Genomic DNA, 26,985 nt, shown 5'->3' with positions numbered 1-26,985 from the left:
GTGCGTGCGCCTGGGCTCCAGCCGAGCCACTGACACGGCCTGGGTGCAAAACCAGGGCTTTGCGGGTGGTTCCCTTGGGTGACACACGCCGCGGGAGCAGGGGACGAATGCAGGGACAGTGGCAGCACGAGCTCCCGCCACAATCAGGCCCACGGAGGAACCCCGGCCCCACTCGTGTCCCGCCCCACTCGTGTCCCCGCCGGGCCCGCTACCCCCGCTACCCCCGCTACCCCCCCCCCCCCCCCCCCCCCCCCCCCCGCCACGTGGGACGGGCGGGGTCACAGCGGTGGGGCGGGGCCAGAAAGGGGGCGGGCGCAGAGGTGGACAGGGCAAGTGACGTCGCTGTCACTGGCGGTGCGAGACAGGCGGGATGGGCGTGGTCTATGGCAGAGTGGGCGGGGCTGCAGAGCGGATAGGCGGGCAGGCGCTGCTGGGGCGGGTACGGGGGCGTGGCTAGGCAGGCCGGGCGTGGTCAGGCAGGTGTGGGCGTAGCCGTGTGCTGAGGGCGGGGCCAGGCGGGCGGGGGCGGGGCCGAGCCCTCAGCTGACCGGCCGCCATTTTGTCGGCGCTGGGAGCCGAGCGGAGCTGTGGCCGCCGGGGCCGCCCCTGCCCGCCCTGCGCCGCGCCGGGGGACAGCGGCCGCGCCCCCGCCTCGCTGCTCGGGATGTGAGCGGCCCGGGCCCGCTGGTTTCACCCGCCTCTAGCGGTAGCAGCAGCAGCGGCCGCTCCCCGGCCGGGCTGAGCCCCGAGCGCAGGCCCCGCGGCCCGGCCCGGCCCCGCCATGGCGCTGAAGATGGTGAAGGGCAGCATCGACCGCATGTTTGACAAGAACCTGCAGGACCTGGTGCGCGGGATCCGCAACCACAAGGAGGACGAGGTGAGCGGTCCCCGGGCTGTCCCCGCTCCGGGCCGGGGAGCCTGCGCGGGCCCGGGTCCTGGCCCCGGGAAGGGGATGTCGTTGTTTTGGGGAAGGTGCGAGCAGGAATCCAAAGGAGGAAGATGGCACTGGGGCGTTGGGCTGGGGGGGAGCAGGGAGGAGTTAAGGGAGGGTCACGCGTGGCACTCGCTTTCCCTTTGGGTGCGTTGTGGTGGTGTTGAGGTCCCTGGCAGAGAGAGCAGCGGAATTCCTGCCTCTTGCGCTGGGTTCTGTTGCTGTACTAAATGAAACGTTTTTCATCATGAAGCTGGTGTATAGGAGAGCCGAGTTCAGTCATAATTCGGCTTTCAGATTATTCACGTTTATACCTTCTGACTTAAATGTGTTCTTGTTCCGAAGTTTCTGCGGGCGGAAGGCAGCTGGATGTCTTGGCTTGTTATTCCCTCCTGTGTGAGGGGCTCGGGATCAGGACTTTGGTACAGGTGAAATAACACGTTCTTGATGAGGAGTTCTGTGAGACTTTCCCGCGGGAGTGTCAGCTGTTAGTTGGGAGGTAGTGGACGCTAAGGGTGTCGCGTATGTTCATCTCCCCGTAAGCAGTCATGGCCTTAGAAGCTTTCTGATGAGCGGCCTAAAGTCGCGCTTTGCTGGAGTATCTGTGGGTTGCTGCGGAGCTGGGGACAGGCTGGAAGTGTTTGTCAGCTACAGTGACCCTTCATAAGAGTACAATATCCAAGTGGTGTCAGCTGGGAGGGTTGTAATCGTGTAACCAAGTGAAATAGTTTGGAAAACTATCATCTTCATCACTGGTGCTGTTGGACAGAAATACAAAATACAGCTTCCAAAACCACCCGAGTGTTCAAATGGCTTTTAAGCCTGTTGTGCGCAGGACGAGGTGCTGTTTGTTAGTGGTGATACCTGGGAAACTTATACGTCTGTTTTAGCATACGTTAAATGTATGGGTGTTTTGGTGAGGTGGTGCTGGTGTGAAGGGTGCGACGCCCAGCAAAACGTGGAAAACGCGGAGAAGTGGGAAGAGCATCTTCCTATGGACACGTAAGGCGTTGCACTCGAAGCTGGGGCCGGTGGGCGGTGTTTCTGCGGAGCGCGTCCCACAGCGCGCTCAGACCCGCCCTGGGTGCGCCAAGCGCTTGTCGCCTCGGTTCCGACTCATCCCGAACCGCGGGGACCCCCGAGCACACGCCCCAGGGCTTGTTGGGACGTAAATGAAGTGCCACGAGCCCTTCCGCAGCAGATTTTAAGTGTCCTCGGCTCCGTGGCGGGACTGAGGGGCACTGGGGTGCCTGGCGCTGTGGCTCCCGTCCTCGCTGCAGGGCGCTGAGTTACCTGCCAGAGCCCCGTCGCGTTTGGGCGTGTGGTCTGTGTCCGAAGCTGCCCCATTTCTTTTGAGTTTAAACCACCGAGAGTGGAGTGAGGGTCTCGTGTGAGGATGAGAGCCCAGGCGGGAGCTGACACAGTCGCTGTTCCGTGCAGACACTCTGCCCGTTTTCCAGCCTCCTGCGAGGCAGCGTAAGGCGTTGGATCTTTTCCTGGTTTGACATGTCGTGTTTGCTTTCCAACGGCCGGACGAACGCTTTAATCCCTGCGGCGTTTCCCGGCGCCGGATCGGGGTTGGAGGGAGAGCCACACCTGCACAGAAGGCTTGATCTGTTTCCTTCTCCCCTGACCTTCACTTCCAGTGTCTCCTCTTTCATGTTGAAAATGAATCCTTTGGTAGTGAAAGCAGCGAGTCTCTCATCTGCTATTGGGTGATTTTGTACCCTAAGGAGTAACTTCTTGCACTTTGTGTCTGCTTTTTATGGATGTGCTACACAGCAGGTCCAAGGGTTGGGGGTTTGTACCACGGACTGTGAAAAGTATACCAGGTTTTCCCTAGGTATTCCAAACTAATACATTATTTCTGTTTAGGAGTGTTCTCCTGAATGTGAAATGAAAGGAGGGATGACCCTTTGATGCTGTTTGACTCTTGTACAGTGTTTTGCAGTTAAGGAGTTTGGTCCCAACAAGGAGGCTACTGTCAGATGCCATGGGGAGAGGCTCTTTTATAAAACTGAAATGATGAACTAACAGGAACAGAGATATTAAATGAGTGGTGCTTTGTTCTGCTCAGACCATAGCCCTCTGTGTCTCAATGCCTTTGATTTACTGGAGGATGCTTAAGGAGGAAGAAGGAGTTTGAGTCCTGCCCAAAATGTCTCCCTTGTCTTTCAGAGAATCGGCTGCTCGTGCGCCAGGATTAGCACTTCGCTTCTTTGGGAATCGATGCTTTCAGCAAAAAGCATATTAACATGTTCTTGTGTGTAGTGGTTGGTGATAAGTATGTCCTTGCTGCTTTACGTTTAAGAAGTTGTTTTATACAGGAGCAAATCGAGCCATTGGTGTTACTGATGGCGAAAAATAAGCGTGAATTTCAGCTGATAATGAAAGGCTGAGCAGAGGCATGTTGGGTGTGCGTGCTGTGAAATACGTGTTTCCCTGCTCAAAGACGGGGCTCACCGAACCGTTCTCGCCTCTTAGTGACCGTGACCTAAGGACGGTGGACTTGTATTGTTAAAAAAACCCTTTTTCCCTAAATACAGCGCTGCTGTGCGTGGCTGCACACTGCTGCTTTGCTGACACGTGTGCAGATGAAATCGTGGCGCAAGGAGTTTTGAGGAGTCTTTTAACATCACAAAGTCCTTTGGGCGCAAGCTGTCGTCAGCGGGGCCGAAGCCCATCTGATGGCTCGGCCTCTGGCCACTGTTGCACTGCCACCATCGAATGGTGAAGATTACGGCATGGAACGTAACAGGAGTTTTGAGGAGTGCTCCAAAGCTGGTTGGTGCCCAGGACCGGTCATCCCAGCCCGACCGACGGCGTGCAGGTCGTCGGTGACAGGTCGCCGGTGCTCCAGCAGTTACTCTTGTCATCTGTGTGTTCATATCTTCGAAGGAAGCTCATTATTCCACCCACTTTCAAGTGGATCTGGAGTTGCTGTTGTTAATTCTCTGAGCGTGTGAATCGCTGGAAAAGACAAAGTTGGAAATTGAAACAATACACAAGGGAGGGTTGGGTGAGGACCTCAGCTGGTAAAAAACAGAGTAGTGGTGGCCGGCACGGTGGCCAGGCCTGTGTGACAATGGCCCTTATCTGCTGTGTCACGGAAAATAAAGGGCCTGGAGCCGCGGAACATGAGCCAAGATGTGGGTTTTCTGGGTGGTTACAAGCAGAGAGCAGCGGAGGCTTCGCAGTAGTGCTGCCTTTCATTAGCTTTTTGCTTTCTCCTCTGGTAAATATTCCTTAATTGACTGTGGCGTAAGTGGGGCTAAAAGCTGTGTTCCCAGTGCAGATCCTTCCGTAGCTGTAGCTGTAGCTGTAGCTGTAGCTGTAGCTGTAGCTGTAGCTGTAGCTGTAGCTGTAGCTGTAGCTGTAGCTGTAGCTGTCGCCGTCCCTTCCCAGCGTTTGGAACGCTCCAGGTGGCTTTTCCCACATCTTTAAGTAGAAGTTCTGCCCAGATAGGCCCAGGGCGCAGAAAGAGCTGCGGGAGCCTCATCCTCAGAAACGGAGCGCCCAGCGCTGCACTTCTGGCGAGGTCGGTGGAAGAACAGACAGAATTCAAAGTGAAATGAAGATATTATCTAATTTTCTGCCCTGTGGACATCTTCAGAGAGTTGTTTATTGGATGCTTTTTGATGCAGCTCTTTGTCCCGGTGCTGAGTGCGGAAAATGTGGCCTTTTGTGATTTCCTCTCATGTCAATGTCCACAAGAGTGATTGAAAAACCTCTTCCTCTGCGGTGTGGGTTAGTGAACGTATTGAGTGTACAAAGAGTACCCTTAGGTTCTTCACTTCGAACGGCAGCACGTCCTGTTTCTGCTGCGATATGAGGAGCAGCAAGGGAACCTTTAAACAGTGTTCATCAGAAAGACCGAGTCATGGGACCACTCACAAAGAAGCATTTGTGTTCCTGGGGTTATTAAAAAACCTGATGCTTCATGCTGGAAAATAGAAATGCTTCATAACCCAAAGGGCAGTCTGCTGAAATCCAGGTGGTAGGAAGTGTGAAGATATTTGAGTGAGGTACACGGTGCAGAAAATAACATGGCTAGTGGAAGCTTTAGCATCTCTCTGGTCTTAAAGGCTGTCTGCTCAGGTATGATTTACACAGCACGGGCCCCCGAGGATCGTTTAATTGTCGTGCAATTAAATTAACAAATCCTGTGATCAGACTGAAGGCACGTTGGGTTTCACATTGAAGTGGGAGACTAAATGGATCAGTTTTCTTCATGTTGCTCATTGCTGGCAGCGCTACTCTGCAGATTAACAAAAAGTTAATGCCTGCTGATCCTTTAAAGCTTTCTATAAATAGGGCCTTTCGTTCCTTGGAGTCTGTTAGGATTTGAAGTCCAGCCGTGTTGGAGGCGCTTCCTTCTGCTCTTCCGGTTCCCGTAGTTCGGTTTCGGATCTGAGCTCTGCAATGTGCTTTTCCTCTCTCTGCAGGGGCAGTTGCTGGTTTAGTTGGGTCCCTGGTAGGCAGGGGCTGGGCACTCGGGACCCCGTGTCTGCCTGTGCTGGGCTTCTCCTTCCCCTCCTGATCGCGCTGTAGTTTGTGTTCAGCTCCCGAGAGGTTTGCAGGAAGCTTAAGCCGGTGTTTCAGCAGTTTGGGGACAGGTGCTGTGGGAAATGCCAGCCGTGCCTTGTGGCGATGGGCGTAAAGACTGAGAAGCTGCGTGTTGGAATTCCGCACGGGAGCCGGTGCTGAGCAAGACGTGGCAGCGAGACAGACGCGGGCAGGGCTCTGTGACGCTGCCCCAGCGTGTTCTTGTGTGCGCATCAAATATTCAAGGCTGGGTACAATGCGCTGGGAGATCGGTTGTGTGTTGTGTCAGTCGTTCTTTCAGCAGCTCTGATCAAGTGTGTGTTTGCTACTATCAGAAGTTGTTGGGTTTGGGGATTTTTTTGTTTTTCTTTTTTTACTTTAAACTCAAGAGCTTAAACTTCCCCTGGGAGTTACCTGGACATGAATCTCTCTCAGGCCACGGGTTTAGAATCCAGATCTCCTGCTTCCCTCCCACAAGCACAGATGGGATTGATTGGAAAGGGAGGGAGGTCCTGAGCTGTAAACACTGTGACATTCCGCTTGCTGAGTTACCCAGAAATGAGTACGAGTGACTGTGGTGTGTGGTGAAGCAGGGGTGGATGGCGAGGAGTGGAAACCACTGCAGAAACATCTCCGTGCACTTTTGGCCTTCTAAGAGAGCTGTGAAGTTTCTTGTTCAGTAAAACGTTTGTCAGAATTACCTGCTCACCTAAATTGTGTGTGTGAAACCTGGTGCTTGCACATGATGAGTTCTGCTGTTTCTCCTCACTAACATGCTCGAAATCCACAAAACTCATAATGAGTACAAATTATTGTTTATTTTCCTCAGGCAAAATACATCTCACAGTGCATCGATGAGATCAAGCAGGAGCTGAAGCAGGACAACATTGCCGTGAAGGCCAACGCAGTCTGCAAACTCACCTATGTAAGTGCTCTGCTGGGCAGCGACCTGGTCCCAGCTCTACTTCTCCTTAACTTCCTGCTGACTGGGAGCTGCTCCTGGGTCCGCCTGCTGTCCTCAGAGTGCAGGTGAAAGCGCTCCCACGTGTCTGACATCAAGGGCTCCCTGTTCCCGCTCCGCCCATCGTGCTGGCGTCAGTATTGGTACAAATTTCTTTTATTGAGATAGGGCAGGAAGCTAATCTGATGTCAGACTAATCCAATTTAAAAAGTTGTTTTCAGCCGGGTTGTTTCCCATCACACCGTGGCATGAGCGCTCGGAGCTGGTGTTTGTTTCTCTTTGCGCAGCCCTTTGTCAAGAGGGAGAGGAGGGAAATACCTCTGAAGAATATTTTTTGTGGTTCTGTTCTGGTTTTGATTTAAAAGCAAAATCCGGGCTGGGGGGGAAACCTTCACAACGGTGCTGATATAACTGCAGCTGTGTTACCTGGAATTAACGCAGACTGCTCAAAACTTGCTTCTGGTGGAACCTGGAGACTTCATTCACATACTGCGAGTGCCGTAGAATGGAGCATTACTCATAAACTCAAGATGTCTTACAGTGTTATTTTTGACTCTGGTTCCATCCTCAGTGTTCTGAGGTATCTTGACCCGTTTTCTTGAGCCTCTTGTTTGCGAAGTTTCTTACTGTGGCTGCTCTGCTCGCAGTTACAGATGCTGGGCTACGACATCAGCTGGGCTGCTTTCAACATCATCGAGGTCATGAGCGCGTCCAAGTTTACATTCAAAGTGAGTGTTCGGTGTAACTCCAGCTGTACTCGCCAAGCTGCTTCATTACTCTAATTAATGAATACGATGGTCCATAGTTTCCAAATTGGGCTTTAATACCTGAAAGGTGGGAGTTGTGGAGCATTATTCTTGCTTTGTACTGACAAAATAAATGTAATATTCTCCATTTCTCCTACTGACAGTCCTGGTTTATTTGTACATCTTCATGGTAATTGGACCTGTGTGTACTAAAAGGTAGAGGAGGTGAAGCTAGTTTTAATATCCTGAAGACAGATGTATTGTCACTGGAGATATTGCTTGTCTGAGATTAGGAAAGGGGATTTATACCAGGAAAGGACAGAGAACCTTGTCAGGTTATACAGACCTCCTGCCTCATCTCTTTAGTGTTGCTCATGAAGCTGCTGGTGGCTGCTCATCTCAATGTTGTCTGAACTTAATTTTCCTCTTCTCCTCCCTGCCCTTTCTAGAGAATCGGTTACCTAGCTGCCTCCCAGTGCTTTCATGAAGGGACTGATGTAATTATGTTGACTACTAATCAGATCCGAAAGGTAAAACTTTTGACTTCAGTTCTCAATTTTTGCTTGCTCTGTCTCCCTACTTGTATTTTCCAATCCGTATGGATTATTCCCCAGTGTAACGGTAAGAAAAATGTCCCCATTCCTGAAGTAAAAGGAGCCGTCACCTGGCTCCACAGAGTTTCCATTTGTGAGGGCTGTTTTCGTCTGGCGGTAGCAGATGAGGCTCGTGATTGCTTGTAGAACGGTGCTGACTGCATGTGGGCTTGTGTTCTGTGTCCGTGTGCCCAAGTGTCTGTGTTCATTTTCACGGAGTTTAGCGCTTGAATGGTTGGAGTTATTGGGGTACAGCATTATTTTCCTGATCTTCAGATTACAGATATATTTGTAAAGCTCTTAAGTGTTTAAAGATTCCTCATGGCCATCGTTAAACCCCAGGCCAGCTGTACTTTAGCAGGTGTTAGAGAGCATTCCTGTTCATAGCTGATATGAATATTGCCATGCAGTAAAGTTCCGCTTCATAACTGTTGAGCGAATGAAACTGGGCTGAGAAAATTGTTTCTTGACGTTGTGCGTGATCTGAAATGTTTGAGTGTGTTTTTCCTTTTCTAGGACCTGAGTAGCCCTAACCAGTATGATACTGGAGTTGCACTGACTGGCTTGTCCTGTTTTGTTACTCCAGATCTTGCCAGGGACTTGGCAAATGACATCATGACACTGGTGAGTGGAGAGGGTTGGGACAAAACACAGCACGTTTTTCCTGTAATTACAGAATGTTAAATGGTTCAAAGCTGGTAAATAAATTTGGAAGTATTGCACGTGAAAACCGATGGGTTGTTCTTGTGGGGTTTTTGGGGAGCCTTTGCAGATCTTAGCTCCAGATGATGACATGGAGTATTGCTCTTAGTTTTAGTGATAAATGACAGTATGTAGCTCTCCCCTCAAAGCCGCTTGTTCCAAAAGTAGGTGAAGCCATTTTGGGATGGTGGGGGGACATATGGACCTAGAGAAGAGCTCTGGGATCACGAACTTCCTAAGAGCCCGGTTGCGATGGTTTCGTTCGCAGATGTCTCACACAAAGCCTTACATCAGGAAGAAGGCCGTGTTAATCATGTACAAAGTTTTTCTGAAATACCCGGAGTCCCTCCGTCCCGCATTTCCTCGCCTTAAAGAGAAACTTGAAGATCCAGATCCCGGTGAGTGGATTTCAGTAGATTACTTCTGGATTATTTTCTCTGTATCAAATTCCAGCTCTGAGTCCGGGCTCCTCAGTGCCACCTCGGTGCAGTTCGGCTGCAGCACGGGGAATTCGCAGTCGCTCTGGATCATGGTCACGCTTCTGCTTGATCTTCCCTGGCACCAAAACACTGTGAACTTGTTGGAACAATTTGGTGTGCGATGCAGTTCTCCGACCTGCAGTCGGTTTAGAGACTTTTTGTTGCACGGGCAGGACTAATCTGGTGTGGACGTGGAAGATGTGTCTTCCAGGGACAATGTTCTAAAGAAGGCAAAGACACACACAACTGCACCTGCAAACGGAGGGAAGAAAATACCTGTTATGAGGGAAGGACTGCTCTCCACTAGAAACCCAGACCATCCGGAGTCAAATATTCCAAACTGAGAATAATCAGCTTAGATGATGAGCAATTAGAAGGGAGTTAACTTGTCTAGTTACACTGAAGGACTCAGTATTTTTGTGTTGTATTTAGATGTGTCTAATTAACACACCATAAAGAAGCGGGAATGTTTGGAAGTGTTCTGGTGGGTGGGATTATTGGTTACTATCCTGTCGTGTCCCACAGCCAAGCTGCCCGCAGTAAAGCGGGAAGGACGCCGGCGCTGTCCTGGTGTTTCTAATACTGGACCCAAAGCAGATCCCCAGCTTGCTGATGTATCAAAAACCAGCCAGAATCCTGGGTTTAGTTCCCTGCCTGGCGGTTGCTGATGGGGCTGAACCACACAAGGCTGAATCTTTAGCTGCTGTTGTCAGTTACAATTAAGCGTTGATGAGGTTTCTGCTTTCCCGCTCGTTTTGCCCAGGTGTGCAGTCTGCTGCAGTGAACGTGATCTGTGAGCTGGCCCGACGCAATCCCAAGAACTACCTTTCCCTGGCTCCGCTCTTCTTCAAGTTGATGACGTCGTCAACCAATAATTGGGTTCTCATTAAAATTATAAAACTGGCAAGTATTCCGGATCTGTGTTCGCAGCATTTGGGTTCCTGTTAATTACCTCAGGCGCAAAAATAGATCTTTTGCGTGGAGGTGTAACTACCATTAAATCCAAATAAAAAGAAACGGGGAATATCTTCTAATGTTTGTGAACATAAGCAAAGAGACAGAAATATTTTAACATAGCTTGGTTTAAATACAGTGAACTGAAATCTAAATCATGTTTTTATACTGTTTAAAAGCAGCTGTTAAATCCCTTTCTTGTCTGCACTTCTTTTTAATAGTTTGGTGCTCTTACTCCATTAGAACCAAGGCTGGGGAAGAAACTGATTGAGCCTCTGACCAACCTCATCCATAGGTTCGTACGACAAGCGTTCTTGGTTGGGCAGGGCTGGGGACGTGCCTGTGGTGGGTCAGCTGTCGGGCCTGTGGGTGCGTTTCTGGATGTGTTCTTGAGCCTCGATATCTTGGCTGCAGGTATCACGAGATAATCGCATCAGGACTGTTCCTGAAAAACCCGAGTGAGACAAAATACCTTAAAGGAAAATCTTTGGGTGCCTGTCAGCATGAATTTCTCCAGAGCGGGCAGGAAAATTGGAGCAATTTGCTTTCCTTTCACTTTATTTTAAGCCAGAGATGACTATGGAGAATATATAAAACCTCTGGCTTAAGAAAGGCTCAGCTGTATGTTTGCGTGTTCTGCTCACCTACAGCCACCAGAGCACGACAGGGAGTGCAGTGAGTTCCCTCTCGTGCCTGTGTCAGCCCAGACACGGGGGTTGAGTCACCGCTTCCGTCCCCATCCCCTGTGTTACAGTGCTGGTACTTGCTGCTCCTCCCCGATTCTTGGTTTTAAATATTCAGTAGTCCTTCCTCCCCCCGACAGTTTTTAGGCGAGAACCATTTGATCTGGTTTGAAGCTATACGGAACAGAATACTGGCAATTTCTTGTGTAATTAAAGGTGTTAACTAGCGCCAAGATATTGCTGACAAATCTTCAAAATGTGCTGGTTTTATTCCTTATTTGTAATATTTGATTTCTGTTTCAGCACCTCAGCCATGTCTCTCTTATACGAATGTGTGAACACGGTAATAGCAGGTGAGAACTGGAATTTGAGACCTAGGAAAAAAAAATGAACTTTGTCATCAATTAACACCATCTGTAAACCTTTTTTAACCTCATGTATTCTATAACTGAAATGAGTCGCCTGACAGACTTTGTGTTCCCGTGTAACTGAAATCCTGTGCTGTCCGTCGGTGACGCGGAGTCACTGCGGCCCTGCTGTCGTTCCTCTTAAGGCAGATGAAACTGCAGTTTGTGTAACAACTGTCTCTCCTGCCCCGAGACCCCCAAACAAGAATAACGCGGGGTCTGTGAGCCGAGCTGGCCTTGCCCTTGAGCTGTTGTTATCGCATTCCTGGGAACGCAGAAATACTCACAGGAATCTCTGCTTCTGGTTTCAGTGTTGATCTCCCTGTCGTCTGGGATGCCGAACCACAGCGCGAGCATCCAGGTACTGCGCTGGGCTTGGCGGGGGTTGGTTGCATAGTCAACTTTAAGGCTTTTAGGGCTCGCAGTAAGCACGCCATGGTCTTTTCTTCCAGCTTTGTGTTCAGAAGTTAAGGATATTGATAGAAGATTCCGACCAGAACTGTAAGTATGTTGCTTGTCTTCATGGAAGCCTTGAGCAACCAACCGCTGGGAGAAACCGCAGCAGCCTCAGAGCAATGAGCTGTTTCCCCAGACACTTTGCTCAGTGTTGTAGTGTCTGGTGCGTTGTAAACAGTTGCTGAGGTTTTTAATGTGGAATTAAGATTTCACGCTCAACAAAAACCAGCGTTTCTATATTTGGAAAGAAGTTTTATTTTGTCTTTCGCAGTGAAATACCTGGGACTGTTGGCTATGTCCAAAATCCTGAAAACGCATCCCAAATCAGTCCAGTCTCACAAGGATCTCATTCTCCAGTGTCTGGATGACAAAGATGAGTCAATCCGACTCAGAGCTTTGGATCTCCTGTACGGCATGGTGCGTTTCCACGCGGATTTCCTTTACTCTCCAGCCCCCGTGACCCCTTAGGAGGAGATCTCACAAATACATGCAGCTTTCTCTTCCCTCTCTCCCCAGTAGCCTTGTGATAATAAGGGTTTCTGTGTTGCTGTTAGTTCTGACTCTCAGCTCTCCTGCAGCATTGGTCTTGTGAACTTGTGCTGCCTCTGCTTTAATAATGATGTTGAAAAGAAATAAATGGGTTCCTTTTACGATGTGACCCAGGTTGGGGCCTGCAGAGATGGTTCTGATTTCTTAACACACGACACAGGTCCATCAAAGAGCTGCTTGAGTGGACTTAGGGGGACTTGACAGTGTGGGAAACGGCTTAGTTGTGCTTCAACCCTCCAATACTTCAACAGGTATCGAAGAAGAACTTGATGGAGATAGTGAAGAAGCTGATGATTCACGTGGATAAAGCAGAAGGGACGACGTACCGGGATGAGCTGCTGACCAAAATCATAGACATCTGCAGTCAGTCCAACTATCAATATATCACAAACTTCGAATGGTCAGTGTTTTTGTGTGTCAACTTTGAGATTGTCAGCAGCAGTAACAGGTGATTGTCTGCTGACAAAGCTGCGTCCCGTTGGCTCCTTGCAGGTACATAAGCATCCTGGTGGAGCTGACCCGGCTGGAGGGCACGCGGCACGGGCACCTCATAGCGGCGCAGATGTTGGACGTAGCCATCAGAGTTAAAGCGATTCGCAGATTTGCGGTTTCCCAGATGGCCATGCTCCTGGACAACGCTCATCTCATCGCCAGCAACACGCAGCGGAACGGCATCTGCGAGGTGCTGTACGCCGCCGCCTGGATCTGTGGGGAGTTCTCCGAGTAAGTGCGAGCACGAGGCCTGACGCGATTCGAGCGGCTTCTTTTGAAAAGTTCTCCATGAAGACTGATGGAATGTGGAAATTTCAGTTGTTTTGTATCTGCCCGCTCTGTCTTTACAGACACCTCGAGGAGGCGAACCAAACTTTAGAAGCAATGTTGAGGCCTAAAGTTACGACTCTACCCGGCCACATCCAGGCGGTTTACGTCCAGAACATGGTGAAGCTCTACGCCTCCATCCTCCAGCAGAAGGAGCAGGCTGGGGAGAAGGAAGCAGCTCAGGAAATTACACAGCTGATGATTGAGCGTTTGCCGCAGTTTGTACAGAGTGCAGATCTAGAGGTTCAGGAGAGGGTAAGAGAACAAAATGACTTTGGAGTTTATCACACAAAGTCTCTTGTTGGTAGTGGAGCACACGTGTCGCTTTTTGTGGACGTGCATGGTTTATAAAAGCCGTTGTTACCAGTGGAGTGGTGCGTTTATTCTGTACGTCGTGTAACTCGGTAAAAGAGAAGCTCTAGAACTAGAGTGGGAAGAGTGGTGATGTTTCATGCTGAAGCCCCGATCGTATTCTATCTTTTACCGTCTCTGGAGACTGCTTGCCACAATTTCACCCAAAACAATTTGATTTTAAAATCATACAAGCACGTAAGGGCAGAAAAAGGGCACAGCTAGAAGAGAGGGTTAACATGGGTTTTCTTTTCAATTCAGTTTGTTATTAATTCTGAAGTTGCTTCTGCATTTGTTTTCAGGCATCTTGCATCTTGCAACTAATAAAATATATTCAAAAGCTACAAGTAAAGGAAGTACCTGTGGCTGAGGAAGTCATCGCCCTGTTTGCCGGCGAGCTGAACCCCGTGGCTCCCAAAGCACAGAAGAAAGTCCCGGTTCCAGAGGGGTAAGGTTCCTTCTCTCCCAAAGCCTTATTTAAACTTAAATAGTAAAGCTAAATATGTGATTGGGAAAACTGGAGTACACGGGGTACTGAGTTAAACTATTTGTTTACCACAATTCTTACCAGTTTGGACCTCGATGCCTGGATCAATGAACCTCCGTCAGACAGCGAGTCTGAAGAGGAAAAGCCCAAAACGATATTTCATGATGAGGAACAGAGGCATTCCAGACACAGACAGCCAGAAATAGACGAAGAGGAACTGGCCAGAGTGAGTGAACGTCAAAATGCTGTTCCCTGTGTGATTCAGTAGCCGTGTTGTAAGTGCTGCGAGAGCAGTCGGAGCTGTTGTGGATCCTCCCTGTGCCCGGGGAGCCGTTCTGCCCTCTGCAGCTCAGGAAACTGCTCGTTTGATGGGAACAAAGCACATGCAGTTGGATACAGGTAACGTTTTAGGCACGTGGAACATGATTCCGTGTGCTCTGCGTTGGCAGGAAAAGAGGCAGAAGCTCGTTTTTGTTGTAATGTGGCCATTCTCAGTAGTTATTCCGCCTTTCCTGCTTCTGACCGTGTTTTCATAAAGAAGACTTTTCACTTCCTCTCTTTGCAAAAATGAAAATAGAATCATTTGGATTGCCATAAAAATCTGATGTTTGGGAACTCTCTACAATTAAAAAACGAAGGGAGAGTGTTCTGAGAAATATTGGTTATAGTAGTAACAGCGCTTGTAGTTATATCCTAGTGTGTCTTGTAACTCAAAACTGGTTTATCATACACAAGCTACTGTGCTTTGGTCTTCGTGCAGCTAGTTCTGTATTGTTCCAAAAATGCAGGGAGATTTTGCACTTTGCCTTTTATCTCTTTGCTTAGAAACAAACATTCTATTTGCAAATGCTCTTTGGTTTCAGCGTCGAGAAGCCCGGAAACAAGAACAGGCGAACAACCCGTTTTACATTAAAAGCTCTCCCTCCCCGCAGAAGGTGGGTGTGAGTTCCCGTTCTCGCTGGTCTCTGGGGTGACTGCGGGAGGCTCTTGCTGAGCGTCAGCGCTGCCGCTCCCCCCGGGACAGGCTGGTTTACCGGCCGTTCTGGTCACTTCCTAGCGTGCCGATGGGGCCAGCTGCCCGCAGCTGGTTTTGTAAGTCTTGCTTGTGTTAAAAACAGCAGCAGAGCTAAAAGCCGAGCTGGAAGTGGGGCCTGTTTAATAGTTGTCATCTGGCTTTACAAAACACCCTGCTACCGCGCAGGATTTGGTACTGCGCTGTTCCGTCCCTAGCCTTTAAAGTGTCCACTTAAAGGATTAAACTGCGTGGTGTTTTGAAAAGTGTCTATTTATATAGATGTGCATCTGGCGATGCTCAGAATATAACAGATCTTTGTTTTCCCAGCGATACCAAGACACTCCAGGTGTGGAACATATACCTGTGGTCCAGATCGACCTTTCTGTCCCCCTAAAAGTTCCAGGTAAGTGCAAATAATATTGAAAATTCATTACAGAAATGCAGTTAAGCAAAAGGAATCACTCCTCCTTAGGTTTTTAAAGGCAAGGAACGTTCTCAGGCTCTTAAATATCTCCTTAACTTCCATGTGTGTGAATAGTCGTTTAGATGCTCTTTGTCAGTTAACATGGACAAGAATGAGTGAGGAAGCCGGAGCTCGGCGCTGGCTGGGGGAGGAGGAGTGCGGCAGCAAACTGCCGGGGCGCTGTGTGGGTGGCGTGGAGGCGCGGACGCCTGATCCCTCTCTCCCAGAGCCCAGAACAGGGTCGCCCCTGTCGTGCTGTTGGAGCGCCCGGTGTCCGTGCCGCCTGACGGCACTTTGCCTTCCCCGCAGGAATGCCCATGTCTGACCAGTACGTGAAACTGGAAGAGGAGCGAAGACACAAACAGAAACTGGAGAAAGACAAGAAAAAGAAAAAGCAGAAAAAGGAGAAGAGGGGTAAACATCATCGGCACAACTCCCTGCACACGGAGAGCGAGGAGGACATTGCTCCAGCTCACCACGTCGATATCATAACGGAAGAGATGCCAGAGGTCAGTTGTGTTGGTTGCTGCTCCGAGTGCATCTGCGTGCTCTGCTGTTTTTCCCCAGAACTGCCCTCCGGTCGGTCTTGTTGCCGTTCAAGAGCTCTGACTTCTTGCGAAGCTGTTGAAGAAGTGACTGATTGAGATGGTCCCGGGCTGTTCTTTGCGGGAGAAGAAATTATTCTCTTTTTGTGCACAAAAAGACCAAAATTGCCACTGAAGCTATTAAAAAAACCCAGCAAAACAAACGATATGCATCACTGCTATAAAAGTAACACTGTCCAAATAGTCACTTCATTTATTATGCTCTGCTGCCTTGCTTTGACATTAACTTACTGTCTAGTCAGCAGGTTTGCAGCTGATGATAATTAATTGCACATGCTAATGATGTCATGTGTATTTGTTCCTAAAATTTCCTTTAATCAAAACCGAACGGCAGCAATTCAAACCCTGCAGTTTATGAAGAATGGTTTTCTGTTCTAAATTAACCATGTAACTCAGTGCTGCATTAAAGCGCGTTGTTGGTGTGACTGCCTGGCTGCAGGCTGGCCTGTGCCAGGCCGCAGTCCTGAAAACTGCTGGGGGGGCGTAGAGCTTCAGTTTTGAAGTTGCCTGTGGTTTGTTCCGTGAGTGGACGGTCTCCTTATCTCTCCCGCAGAACGCTTTGCCCAGTGATGAGGATGACAAAGATCCAAATGATCCATATAAGGCCCTTGATATAGATCTGGATAAGTAAGTGACAGTTTTCTGTGTGAATTTCCTCAATTGCTGGCCAGAATGTGTGAGGGCAGAACTGGGGCTGAACTATCTGCAGTCCACTAGGTGAAAGACTGAATCTCTTGTCGTGTCTTGGCTGTGACCCTGCGTGGCTGGACACGAAGAAGAAGTTGATTATGCTGAGGGTGCTGAGAGCCTGGCCCAGGTTCCCAGAGAGGGGGTAGATGAACCATCCCTGAGACACCCCAGGCCAGGCTGGACGGGGCTCTGAGCACCCTGAGCTGGTGACGATGTCCCTGTCATGGCCGGGGGCACTGGGGAGCGGGGATTTTCTGTGGTTCTCTAATCCGCACTTGGGCTCCTGCTGCAGCACAGGTGATAGACGCTGAGCTGCTGAAGTACTGGGGGGTTGGGCAGGGAATCATTTTGTGTGACTGAATGGGGTCTGAAAGCGCAGACAGCGTAGCTGGGATCCGATGGGGGAGACTTAGTCTGAGCTTTTGGGTGTCCCAGCATCTCTCTGATCTAACCCGTGCTGGCTCTAAGTGTGACGTGTGTTCGTCTGAGCTCATCTCAGAACCGCTGTACACACGCCAAGCCTGTTCATTCCGCTTTGTGACTGTTTGATCAGTAACACCCATTTCGTAGCATCCCCATTGCCCTGTGGATATCCAGTGTGGTTCCACTGTTGAAAAATATTGTTGTAATGTGATGGGGTGAGCTGTGTGTCATAACCGTGACCGGAGCCTGGTCCCATTCCGCTGCTGGAGCAGTTTACAGAGCTCCCAGGCCGCAGCGCCACAGATGGTCCCTGCGAGCCCCCTGAGAATTTACTGACAAGTATTGTACGTGGAGTTTAGGGTTTTGGCTGCTGCTTTGCTAAATGGCCATACTAAAAATAATTGTGGATTTATGGTCCGTGGATGCCTCCTGTAAGGTTTGAGGACAGTGCCGGCACGTATAGCATCTGACGCCGAACTTGGGAGCCTCTGCTGTTCTCTGCAGTTCCCAAAGCTGGAGGGGTTTGGCCCCTCGGTACTTGCAAAAAGAGCGATGCAGCATTTTTGAAAAGTGAAAGAATGGTTTCTGAAAAACATCGTGAGCTTGTTGCGTTCACAAATGTGTAACAGGAAGTGAATTCCTGACTACAGACCCTGTATTTGCACAACAAGCCTCAAGAGCATAGAAAACGCTGAGCAGGGGGGTTTGTGAGCGCTGTGCCCCGGGAGGCACCTCTGGGTTTCTGTGTCGTTTCCATCCGTCCCCGTGTCACACGAGTCGCGTGCTGTCCTGTCGCCTCTCCTCACGTCTGTCCTCTCTCTCTCTCCGTGCTTGCTCTGCTCTGTCTGTGTCACGCTCGCACGCAGTCTGGTGTCGGGAAAGCCTTCCAGGTAAGAACGGACCGCTGAGTGGGACTGTAAATACTTGAAGGGTGGTGAAACCGTTGAAATAGTTGACCCTTACATTGGAGTGTGTTCCGTCACTGACTTTCGGCACCACCTGTTCCTGTGCAGGTATGTGTGGAACAGCTCAAAGATGAGATCTGGTTCCTGTTCACACAGACAGGGTCTGTCTTGCCTTCATAGTGTCTGTTTTAAAGTAAAAGGTGAATTGAGTCTTGTTCTTCGTGCAATATGGGCACAAAAATTAAGGCAGGTGAAACCATAGAAACCTTCCCGAGCTGGTGTTTGCTGCACAAACATGAAAGTTAATGTAAGTAACAACTGTAGAAATAGAAAATGAAGCAATTGGTGAACTTTTCAGTGATTCCTGGACAGTGTTTGACAAGAGTGGAGGAGTTTCTGTCGTTTGTTTTTCCCTCAAGCAGTGGATTTGGGACACAGTGTAAATCTGAGCTGCTTCCTCGTGCTGTTTGGAAAGGGGTATCTGATATTAAACACAAGTTTCTACACGTAGTGGTGAGCTCAGGTTCACAGTGTAAACTGCCGGAGTGAGATAATTTCTTGCTGAAAACAGTTTCCAATTGGAGTGATGTGTTCATCAGCAACAGTAAAGACACCGTCCAAGGGCCGTTTGAGCCGGCCTGCCCCCCTCTGCTGGAATTCCCACCCCCGTGCAGGTGCTTCCCACTGTTGCACATCTTTACTCTTCTTTGCGAGCAGCTGTACAGAAACGCCGTGTCTCTGTGTGGGTGTTCGCAGGTGTTCCTCAGCCTACGAGTCTGTAGTTACCTCTTTGAAGAGTAATGAGGTGTCAGCAAGAACTTGGCCCTCGGTCGCCTTTAAATCGTTTCTATTAATTTCTGATCCGCAAGGGCAGTGTCTGCGGTTACGTGAATAAACTTCTGGTACAGAGTATGTGCTGATTTAAGATTTTGGGGGCTAAACTCTTTAAAGAAAAGGTGTCTCTGTTTTTAAGACCCTTGGCAGACAGCGAGAAGCTGCCGGTGCAGAGGCACAGGAACGTGGAGACCCCGAAGTCACCGGACGCAGAAGCTCCCCTGGAAGAGAAGAAGAGCAAGAAACCCAAGAAGAAAGAAAAGAAACACAAAGAAAAAGAGAGAGACAAAGGAAAGAAGAAGGAGAAAGAGAAAAAGATGGTAGAGGAGGAAGAAGAGAAAAAGGTGATTCTCCAAGACTGGCGTTATTTTAGAAACTGCAGTTATGGGCCATATTTATTGCTCTAAGACACAGCCCCTGTGCTTGGAATGTCTGAAATGACTGTGAGAATTGGTGGTAACTTGCAGGTGCTGCCAGTCGTGTCCGGGTTTGGGGTTTGGACGTGTGCTCGGAGGTTGAAGTTAAGCTGCTTGGACTGTTTGCTCTCAAATGTGTCGCAGCACCTGTATCTGAGCATTCTGGAGCAGTGCGTTGCTGCGGAAACTTGAGGGTTTAATGCAATCAAACAACTCTAATGGTTTTGTCTTCACCTGAAATGCAGGGGGAAGACCTGGATTTCTGGCTGTCCGCCGCGGCGCCGGCTGTCCCCAGCGCCCAGCCGCAGGTCAGGCGCGCCAGGAGGGCTTTCCCGCTGCGGTGCGGGTGCTTTGTGCCGCTGGGGGGGGAGGGGAGGGGGCACGGCCAGCGTCTCCTCCACTTCTGCTGGACAGCAATGGCGTTGGATCTGCCCGCTTTACAGACACTGTCACTGGGGCTGTCAGGCTCATCCTGCTGTGCAGATCAGTAGATAGAAATACAGGTGCAGCTGCAGGCTTGGTGGATTTTAATATTATTGGTGGCATTTAATCTTATATTATTAGTGTATGGTTTTATTTCCTAGTATGAGCTAGACACTGGCGATATTAATAGACATGAGAGAGACTGATAGAAGAAGTCTCATGAGTTTTGATGGGGGAGACACAGGGAATATTGGGGGATGGATTCCTTGGAGGAAATCTTTGTACCTTGTCCTCGGGTGATCGCATTTGCCAGGTTTCAGAGACATAAAATGGAAGGCTTGATACCTTATTAATGTAAATTTTGAAATAACAGTTGATGTCGGGGTGTCACTGTTAAGATTGGGGGGGAGGGATTCAGTTGTTTCAGCTGCGTTCTGTTAGTGTCATAACCCTCCGCTACTCCACGCAGAGCGAGCCTGATGTGGGTGCTGCTGTTGTGGCTGAACCTCCAGAGGTCAAAAAGGAAGAAAGGGAAGAGCAAGACGAGGAGGAGGATGAAGGGAAGGTAAGCGGTTTAAGTTGCCAACACCCTTAGCCATATTCTCGTCGTGTCTCGTATTCCTTAAGAAGAAGCACATAGGAATTACCAACAGTTCGGTGTAGTGACCACCTGCAGATAGGCGGCAGTGGAACGGTACCTCCTCGAGGGGCTCTAAACACCCGAGGTTTGGTTGTTCCTTGAGTCAGGGAGCAGTTTTAAAGCTGAGATCTGGCCGCCTGCTGATCCTGGGCTGCGTGGGGTCTGAGAGAACTGGGACTGGCCGCAGGACGGCAGCCGGGGTCAGGGAGCGGGAGCTTTGCTTCGGATTTCTGCGGCTCAAACTGGAAAGATTGGTAGAGGGGTCAAGATGTAATGAACAGAAATACAGAGTTTCTTCGAGAGTTTGTTGTTGTAGCTGCTGCTTCTTCTTGGTAGAAATCCTCCAAGCATAAGAAGAAAAAGCACAAGAAAGAGAAAGAGGAGAAATCGAAGGATAAAAAGAAATCCAAAAAGAAGAGTCATCACGGCGAGGAGGAGCCAGCGGAGTCGGTGCAGAACGGAACACTAGACGATGAGCCACTACCAGTGAGTAGCCGTGTGCTGGGCAGGCGCTGAGCGGGTTTGGTGGGAGCAGTGACAGCTCTTGTCAGAGAGATTAGGATACTGCAAACGTGATTTCTTCCTTGTTTTTCAGCCTATGTCCAGTTACCGCCTTCTTGCTGAAAATCCATACATTAAAATGGTGAGTGTTTTGGGTTCAAATCCAGATGTCTTCTCTTTCTGTGTTCTCTAAGAGAAGGGGGGATGCTCTGGGACAGTACAGTGACTTTATGTAGCCAACATTGAACTGAGCAACTCTTTACATCCCAGAAGGCAGAAATACGACAACATTCTGCTTCCATTCCTTTGGATGTCCACTCAACAAGTTTTAAGTTGGTATTTTCCTGCTGCTTGGCGGTACTGTGGAGCCAATCACCAGTGTGCTTTTCATTGTCCTGTAGCTGTACCAAGTGACCTTCATTTTGGAGCTTGCTCTGTTCGGATCCGTGTTCTGGTGCTTTGCTCTTTGAAGTTTCTGAGTCTTTTCTGTGATTTTTTTAATTTTCCTCCATTTGCAGACCTATGACATTCAAGGAAACCTCCAGCACGATAGTCAGGTTACCGTCTCTGTTATCTTCGAGAACAAAAGCACTAGCTTCCTAAAGAGCATGGAACTAAACGTCCTGGACTCTCTCAACACTAAAATGCTCCGACCAGAAGGATCATCAGTACACGACGGGATCCCCGTGCCCTTCCAGCTCCCCCCCGGTACGCCCAGCCTTGCACAGTCTGGTCCTGCACTGCCCTCCTGTGGAAAGAGCCGGTTGGACTTGTGGCCATTTGCCGTTTTCGGGAGGACGTGTCCCTCTGCGCGGCATTCCCGGTCCCACCATTCCCTGCCGAGGATGAGCCTGGCAGCGGTTCTGCCCCGCAGGAGCAAAGCCTGCGCGCGGGGCTGGGAGCGCGCGGCTGAGCCCCTCGCGCCGTGAACGTGCCAGCAGCGCCCGCAGGAATCCCGGTTCCCTGAGGAGCTGTGGGGTTTAAAATGAAACGGAGCTGTAGGTCTGTGAGCCGTTAGAACCCGCTCTGGATTTGTTCTCGAGCTGTTGTCCCACCGTCCTAATGGGCAGAGGCCACGGGCAGGGAATGTTTGCGCTGATTTGGATGGGGAGCTGAGCGCTTAAGAAATGTTAGACATGAGATGAAGGGCAGTGGTTTCGTACATAGTACAATAAGACAGTCAGATGGCTGAACTTTGAATTTCACTTCCTTCACCAAAGAGTTAATTTGAATACCAAAACAGCTCCCAGGAGCCGTCCGGGGTGCAGTGACTGCAGGGTGCGTTTTGATCCCCCGGGAGTAGCTGGGGGGTAGTTTTTTATTCTATATAAGGCACGTTGTGACACAGACTTGTCTATTGGAAGAAACACATAGAAACATTAGGATTCTAATTAGTTCTGAAAACTACTGGGAAGGCCGCCTGTTTTCCAGTTGCACAAACAGTTTTGGTACCTTGCCGCTGTGCCATCCCTCACGCAGGCACTCTGGCCATAACCACCAAACCCCAGCCACCGCTGCTGCTCCCAGAGCTCAGGAGCTCAGTGCTGTAAATCCACAGCGGGAATTGTGCCTGTGACTCTTCCAACTACATGGAAAACTTCAAATTTGATTCAGAAATAGTCAGTGCGTCAAGCTTAGCTGCTGCTGCTCGGTTTATTCTAACCACGATGTAGATACAGAACACGTTTTCTGACCGGAATTCTCCCTCTCCTCTCTCCACGCCAGGAATCTCCAATGAAGCCCAGTTTGTGTTTACACTTCAGAGTATTGTCATGGCTCAGAAGTTGAAAGGAACGCTGTCCTTTATAGTCAAAGTAAGTGCAGCTTTAAACTCTGCTCCTGCTTCCTTTGGAACCGCGTGAGGGAGCCTGACCCGGGTGGAAAGCACCGCGTTGGAGCTTTGTTTTTTTAGGCATCATTTCACGTCTGCTGCGCCAGCCCATTCTGTGACGTGGAAGTATTTTTACATGACATCTTGTGCAGAGCGTGTCCCCAGTAGTGCCGTAAGCATGTCCTAAACGGTCATTCCTGGCAGTGCGGAAGCAGGCAGCCTGCAACGTGTGCCACATTGTCAGCTGGAAAATCACCGCCCTGGCGCGTCTGCCGGGGAGAGGAGCCCCGCGGGTACCGAGATGTGACCCGCGGTCTGTTTCTTCTGATCTCGGTTACCCGAAGATCAGTTGGATGCTGCCTCGTTCCGGGCTGGAAAAATAATTATTAGATACAGTTAATAAGGATGGAAAGCCAGAACAAGAGCTGAAGGCATTGTTTAATAATTATCGACCTGTGTCAGACTTTGTGGGTTTCTAATCTTAATGAAGTAAACTGATCAAAGAAGGAGCTGCCTGACCAGCTCAAAGGAAGTGAGTGGGCACAGATGTGGCTGCTTCTGGGTCAGCCGTCATCTCTATTATAAGGGTTTCTTAAAAATAGCGTCCTAGTCCTATTTTCAGTACCGGAGAATCTGGGAGATTAATTTATTATTTTGCTGGGAAATAATGGACTGTAAAACCACATCTCCAAGCATTAGTTTAAATTCTGCCTGCTCAATGTATTTCAGCAGAGTGCAATCAAAAACGCAGCCAGATCCCTCCGCCCGTGTCCCTTATCCGCTCTGGCGTACGCAGCAGCCGGCCGCCCGGCCTCCTCCCTGGGGTTCTGGGGCTGATCCTGGGCTCTGCCAGAGGGCGCTGGGCCCTCCGCTTGCCGTGGGTGCCTGTTTGTAGGTGGGGGTGGTGCCTCCTCTTGCTGCCTCGGGGCTCCTGTTCATCTCCTTTTCTTTGACCTGTTGCAGAATGATGAAGGTTCAACCCATGAAAAAGTAGATTTCAAATTGCACTTCAGTTGCGCTTCATACTTGATCACGACGCCTTGCTATAGGTAAGTGCGGTTCAGGGCCACGGCGCCCATGCGGAGCTGAGCTTTGGCTGCAGCCGCCTGTGCAGGACACGCAGCTCACGTTCGTCCATGGCCGCTCGTGACTGCTCTGATTACAGTTCGGTTATCTTGTGCAATGTCTGGCTCTTAAAGTATGTCCAGCAACGTGTTTCGAGTGATTGGGAAGGAGCTGTGTGCCCTGTGGACTGGCAGAGGTCGGGTAGCTCTGGTTGAGGTCCTGGGTACCACTGGAGTCTGGAGTGCCGTTCACATATTCGCTGTAAACCCATTTTGTGCACCCCGAGATGTCTCGGGGTCTGCATGGGGCTAATGTGGCAGATTACACGTGAATTTTGAGTACGAGCGTTTACTTTCCTCCTTGTTTTGCAGTGATGCTTTTGCCAAGCTGCTCGAGTCTGGGGATCTGCACATGAGCTCTATTAAGGTAGATGGAATCAGCATTTCTTTCCAACATCTACTGGCAAAGATCTGTTTTCATCATCATTTTTCAGGTGAGCCTTTGATGCCGGGCTGTCTGCAAAATTCCACATCCTAAAATCCCTGCTGTGCTTGGCAAGTACAACACTCCGCGGCCTCAGCAATGACAGCAGGTTGTGTCCAGATTAAATGCGTTTGGGAGAGGAGTTTTTTTGGGAGTACGTTGGTATCCTCAAAGCGTACGATGTTCTTCCAAATGAGCTCTGTCCCTGCGCCTTTGCTCCAGCCCCGCAGGGCACGTGGCGGGTGTCACGGGATTCGCTCGCTCGTTAGGGCTGGGACTGTTCTCTGGAGCGCGTGTGGTCCGCGGTGCTGCTGCCTCCCCCTCTCCCCAGCGCCTTGTTTCGGTAAGGGAGAGCGTGAGCTGTCCGAGTTTGGATTTATTAACAAACACACAAGTACTGGATGAAGCAAAACAAACGGCGGTTTCATCATGCTCTGGTGGCTGCATTAGATGTTGCCTCACTGAAAGCATTTCTGGGGAAGAGATCTTCCGTTCTGATCAGCGCTTTTTGCTACAAAACATTTGCAGCTCACTTGAAAGGCCAATGACTAACCCTGCTATTGTGAAACAGGCCAGATGGGAGCCAGGCACGTACGGCCCCTCTGGCTGGCTGCCTCCTCCCCGCGCTCGCCAGCACTTCTGCTGCCGGGGCCAGGCAAAGCTGCCGATCCTCTGCGCGGGACGCAGCCCCTGTCGAAAGGTGTCCCGCTAAATGGAAACTCCTCCTTTCTTTCAGTTGTGGAACGCGTTGATTCGTGCGCATCCATGTACAGTCGTTCTATCCAAGGCCATCACGTCTGCCTACTGGTAAAAAAGGTGAGAGCGTTGTTAACACTCTGAAGTAAGACCTGGGAGAAGCTGAGTGTGCAGCCTCCCCATCTGAACGGAGTGGGGGAGGTGTTCCTGTCCACATCGCCGGGGCGATGCAGTTGCTCTGCGCAGGCAGCCGTGTTTGGTTGTACCTCCCGGGGGTTGCGGTGGTGCAGGGGTGGGTGGCAGCGCCGGTGGCGTCCCCGGAGCGCGCTCCGCTCGGCCCGTGTCGTTCCGCTGCCGCTGCTCCCGCTCCCGTTTGGCGGGACAGTCCCTGTCCTCCCTGCTGGGAAGGGGAACTAACGGGTTTCTTTTTTCCTTCTTTCCAAGGGAGAGAACTCTGTATCCATAGATGGGAAATGCAGCGATTCCACCCTGCTTAGCAACTTGTTGGATGAGATGAAAGAGACATTGTCCAAGTGCTGAATATCCCTTAGAAAATACTCCAAGGACAAGAAACACACCTAACGTGTAAAGACGAGCAGACCCAAGTGTTAAGTTTCTCCCTCGTACGCATGTACTATCCTGGGGCACGTGCTTTTCAGTTAACTCCACCACCGTTTGCAGTTTAGACATTTTAAGGCTGTATGTTACCTTTTTATTTCCAAACTTTTTACAAACTGTGGTGTTAACCCTTTCTAGCCCAAAGAGATCCTGGTGGCGTGAGTGCAGGCGGGCGGGAGCGGCGGCTGACCCCGTGGGCCTTGCCGCCCGCGTGGGCTGGTGGGCGAAGCAGAGGTTCATCAGCAGTAGCAGAGTGGGTTGCTCGTGTTGTTGCCAGGACGGTTGGCGTGGTCCATAGCCGTGAACGTGTCTTGGGGGCTGCTGTCGTTGATGTATATTTTTAGCAGAGGCTGGTGCTGGACCTGAAGGCCTCTTTATTTTTCTTTTTTTTTTATATATGATTTATTATTATTATTGTTGTTATTATCTCAGATCTATTGTGATCAGCATATAAACATCCTCCACCTCCTTGAGCTAATCCAGATGAGCCCTGTGAGAACTGGGAGATTCGAGTTTGTGTTTATAGCAGTTGCCTTGAGCCTTAACCTCCTGTTAGCGACGGCCGCGAGAGTAGAGAGCGAAGGAAACGCGGGCGGAAGGTGTTACTGTTGGGTTCTCTGCTCCTGTTTCCACCCCTGCAAATGGAGCCTGTCACTCCTCTCCCCTTGGAGCAGCCTCTGCTCGTGTATTTTATGAGTCCACTTCTATTTCACATTCCTGAGAAGTCAGTGTAGCAAGAAACTGGAAATCCAAAGGGGTCTGTTCCTGCTTTTGTATCATTTTGCTCACCAGCGGAGGTTGACCACGGCCAGGTTGGAGAAACGCATGCACGCAACCCCTGTGCTCTGCGCGGTTTGCAGGTGCTGTGCGGTCACGGACGTTCCGGTGTCCCCGCAGGTTTGGTGGTGCCGGTGGAACGTGGGGGTCCCTCCTGCGCGTGGGCGCGGCGGGCAGGGGGAACGCGGGGGGGCTCTGCGGAGCCAAACCCGTTCTGCGCTGCTGCGATCCTGCTGGAAGGGGCCGTCACCGCGTCCTTTGGAGATGCTGAACTCGCGTCCTTCTCCAAAGTCTCTTGCTTTTCATGTGTTGTTTTTCCACCCCAGTTCTGGCGCGCGGTTCCGCAGCCGGCGAACCCAGAGCCCGCCTCAGCGCTCTTCTGGCCGCCGTCCCCGCGGGGCTGCGGCGCGTCCCTCTGCGTCCCCCCCCCGCGGTACAGAGCCCCGCGGCCGGCTCCGTGCCGCAGCCGCTCCTGCGCTGCCCAGGCTTTGGCGGCGGTCAGCCTCCCCTGGCTCCCGGTTTGTGTGTTAGAAACTGAACATATTAAATTGTCTGAAAGGATAATGTTCCTCGATTAGTGCTTTTTTTAAAGTCATGGATGAAAACTGTCACTTTAGCATGTAGAGTCTTCTCTTACGGAATCCTGTGCAGTGATTCTAGAATTTTGAAACTGTATGATGTGTTACATTCACAAATTTATTTGCTATCAACATTCCCTTAAAAAAAACAACAAAAAAAACACCAACATCCCACAAGCTGCTGTAATGATTTTGTGTCAAGATGATCCAATAAACTTTCAAAACAAACTCACATTTTTGCCTTTGTAAATCGTCCTTTTATAAGATCCGGTGCTGTCGCAACAGGAGCTGAGACCGTTGGTACCGGCAGGACCGGCGCAGCCGCCCCGGCTTACGGGTGATTAAAACCTAACTAAATA

General features: G+C 50.2%; 1 protein-coding gene across 3 annotated transcripts; it reads left to right on the top strand.

Moving 5' to 3' along the window:
* The first annotated feature begins 540 nt into the window (after positions 1-540).
* On the top strand, positions 541-26,858 carry AP3D1 (adaptor related protein complex 3 subunit delta 1). Of its 3 annotated transcripts, XM_065042048.1 has the most exons (33): positions 541-877; positions 6,306-6,401; positions 7,085-7,165; positions 7,633-7,713; positions 8,293-8,400; positions 8,747-8,876; positions 9,721-9,860; positions 10,133-10,206; positions 10,898-10,947; positions 11,313-11,362; positions 11,454-11,502; positions 11,729-11,874; positions 12,258-12,406; positions 12,499-12,729; positions 12,849-13,080; positions 13,479-13,624; positions 13,748-13,889; positions 14,527-14,598; positions 15,006-15,081; positions 15,451-15,650; positions 16,300-16,373; positions 17,726-17,749; positions 18,738-18,942; positions 19,260-19,322; positions 19,907-20,002; positions 20,414-20,563; positions 20,673-20,720; positions 21,097-21,286; positions 22,304-22,392; positions 23,373-23,458; positions 23,846-23,967; positions 24,694-24,773; positions 25,098-26,858. In XM_065042048.1, exons 1-33 carry the CDS (start codon positions 782-784, stop codon positions 25,191-25,193), a joined length of 3,672 nt encoding a protein of 1,223 aa, XP_064898120.1. In that variant the 5' UTR covers positions 541-781; the 3' UTR covers positions 25,194-26,858. The 3 variants fall into 3 exon arrangements, with proteins under 3 accessions (XP_064898120.1, XP_064898121.1, XP_064898122.1); XM_065042049.1 differs by lacking the exon at positions 17,726-17,749; XM_065042050.1 differs by lacking the exons at positions 541-877; positions 6,306-6,401 and having other exon boundaries at positions 8,363-8,400.
* Positions 26,859-26,985: the final 127 nt, after the last annotated feature.

This window comes from Columba livia, chromosome 27, assembly GCF_036013475.1.
Source record: "Columba livia isolate bColLiv1 breed racing homer chromosome 27, bColLiv1.pat.W.v2, whole genome shotgun sequence".
Taxonomy (NCBI): Eukaryota; Metazoa; Chordata; class Aves; order Columbiformes; family Columbidae; genus Columba; species Columba livia.
Note: the sequence above shows the minus strand (reverse complement) of the source record. Positions and strands in the feature narration are given on the sequence as shown.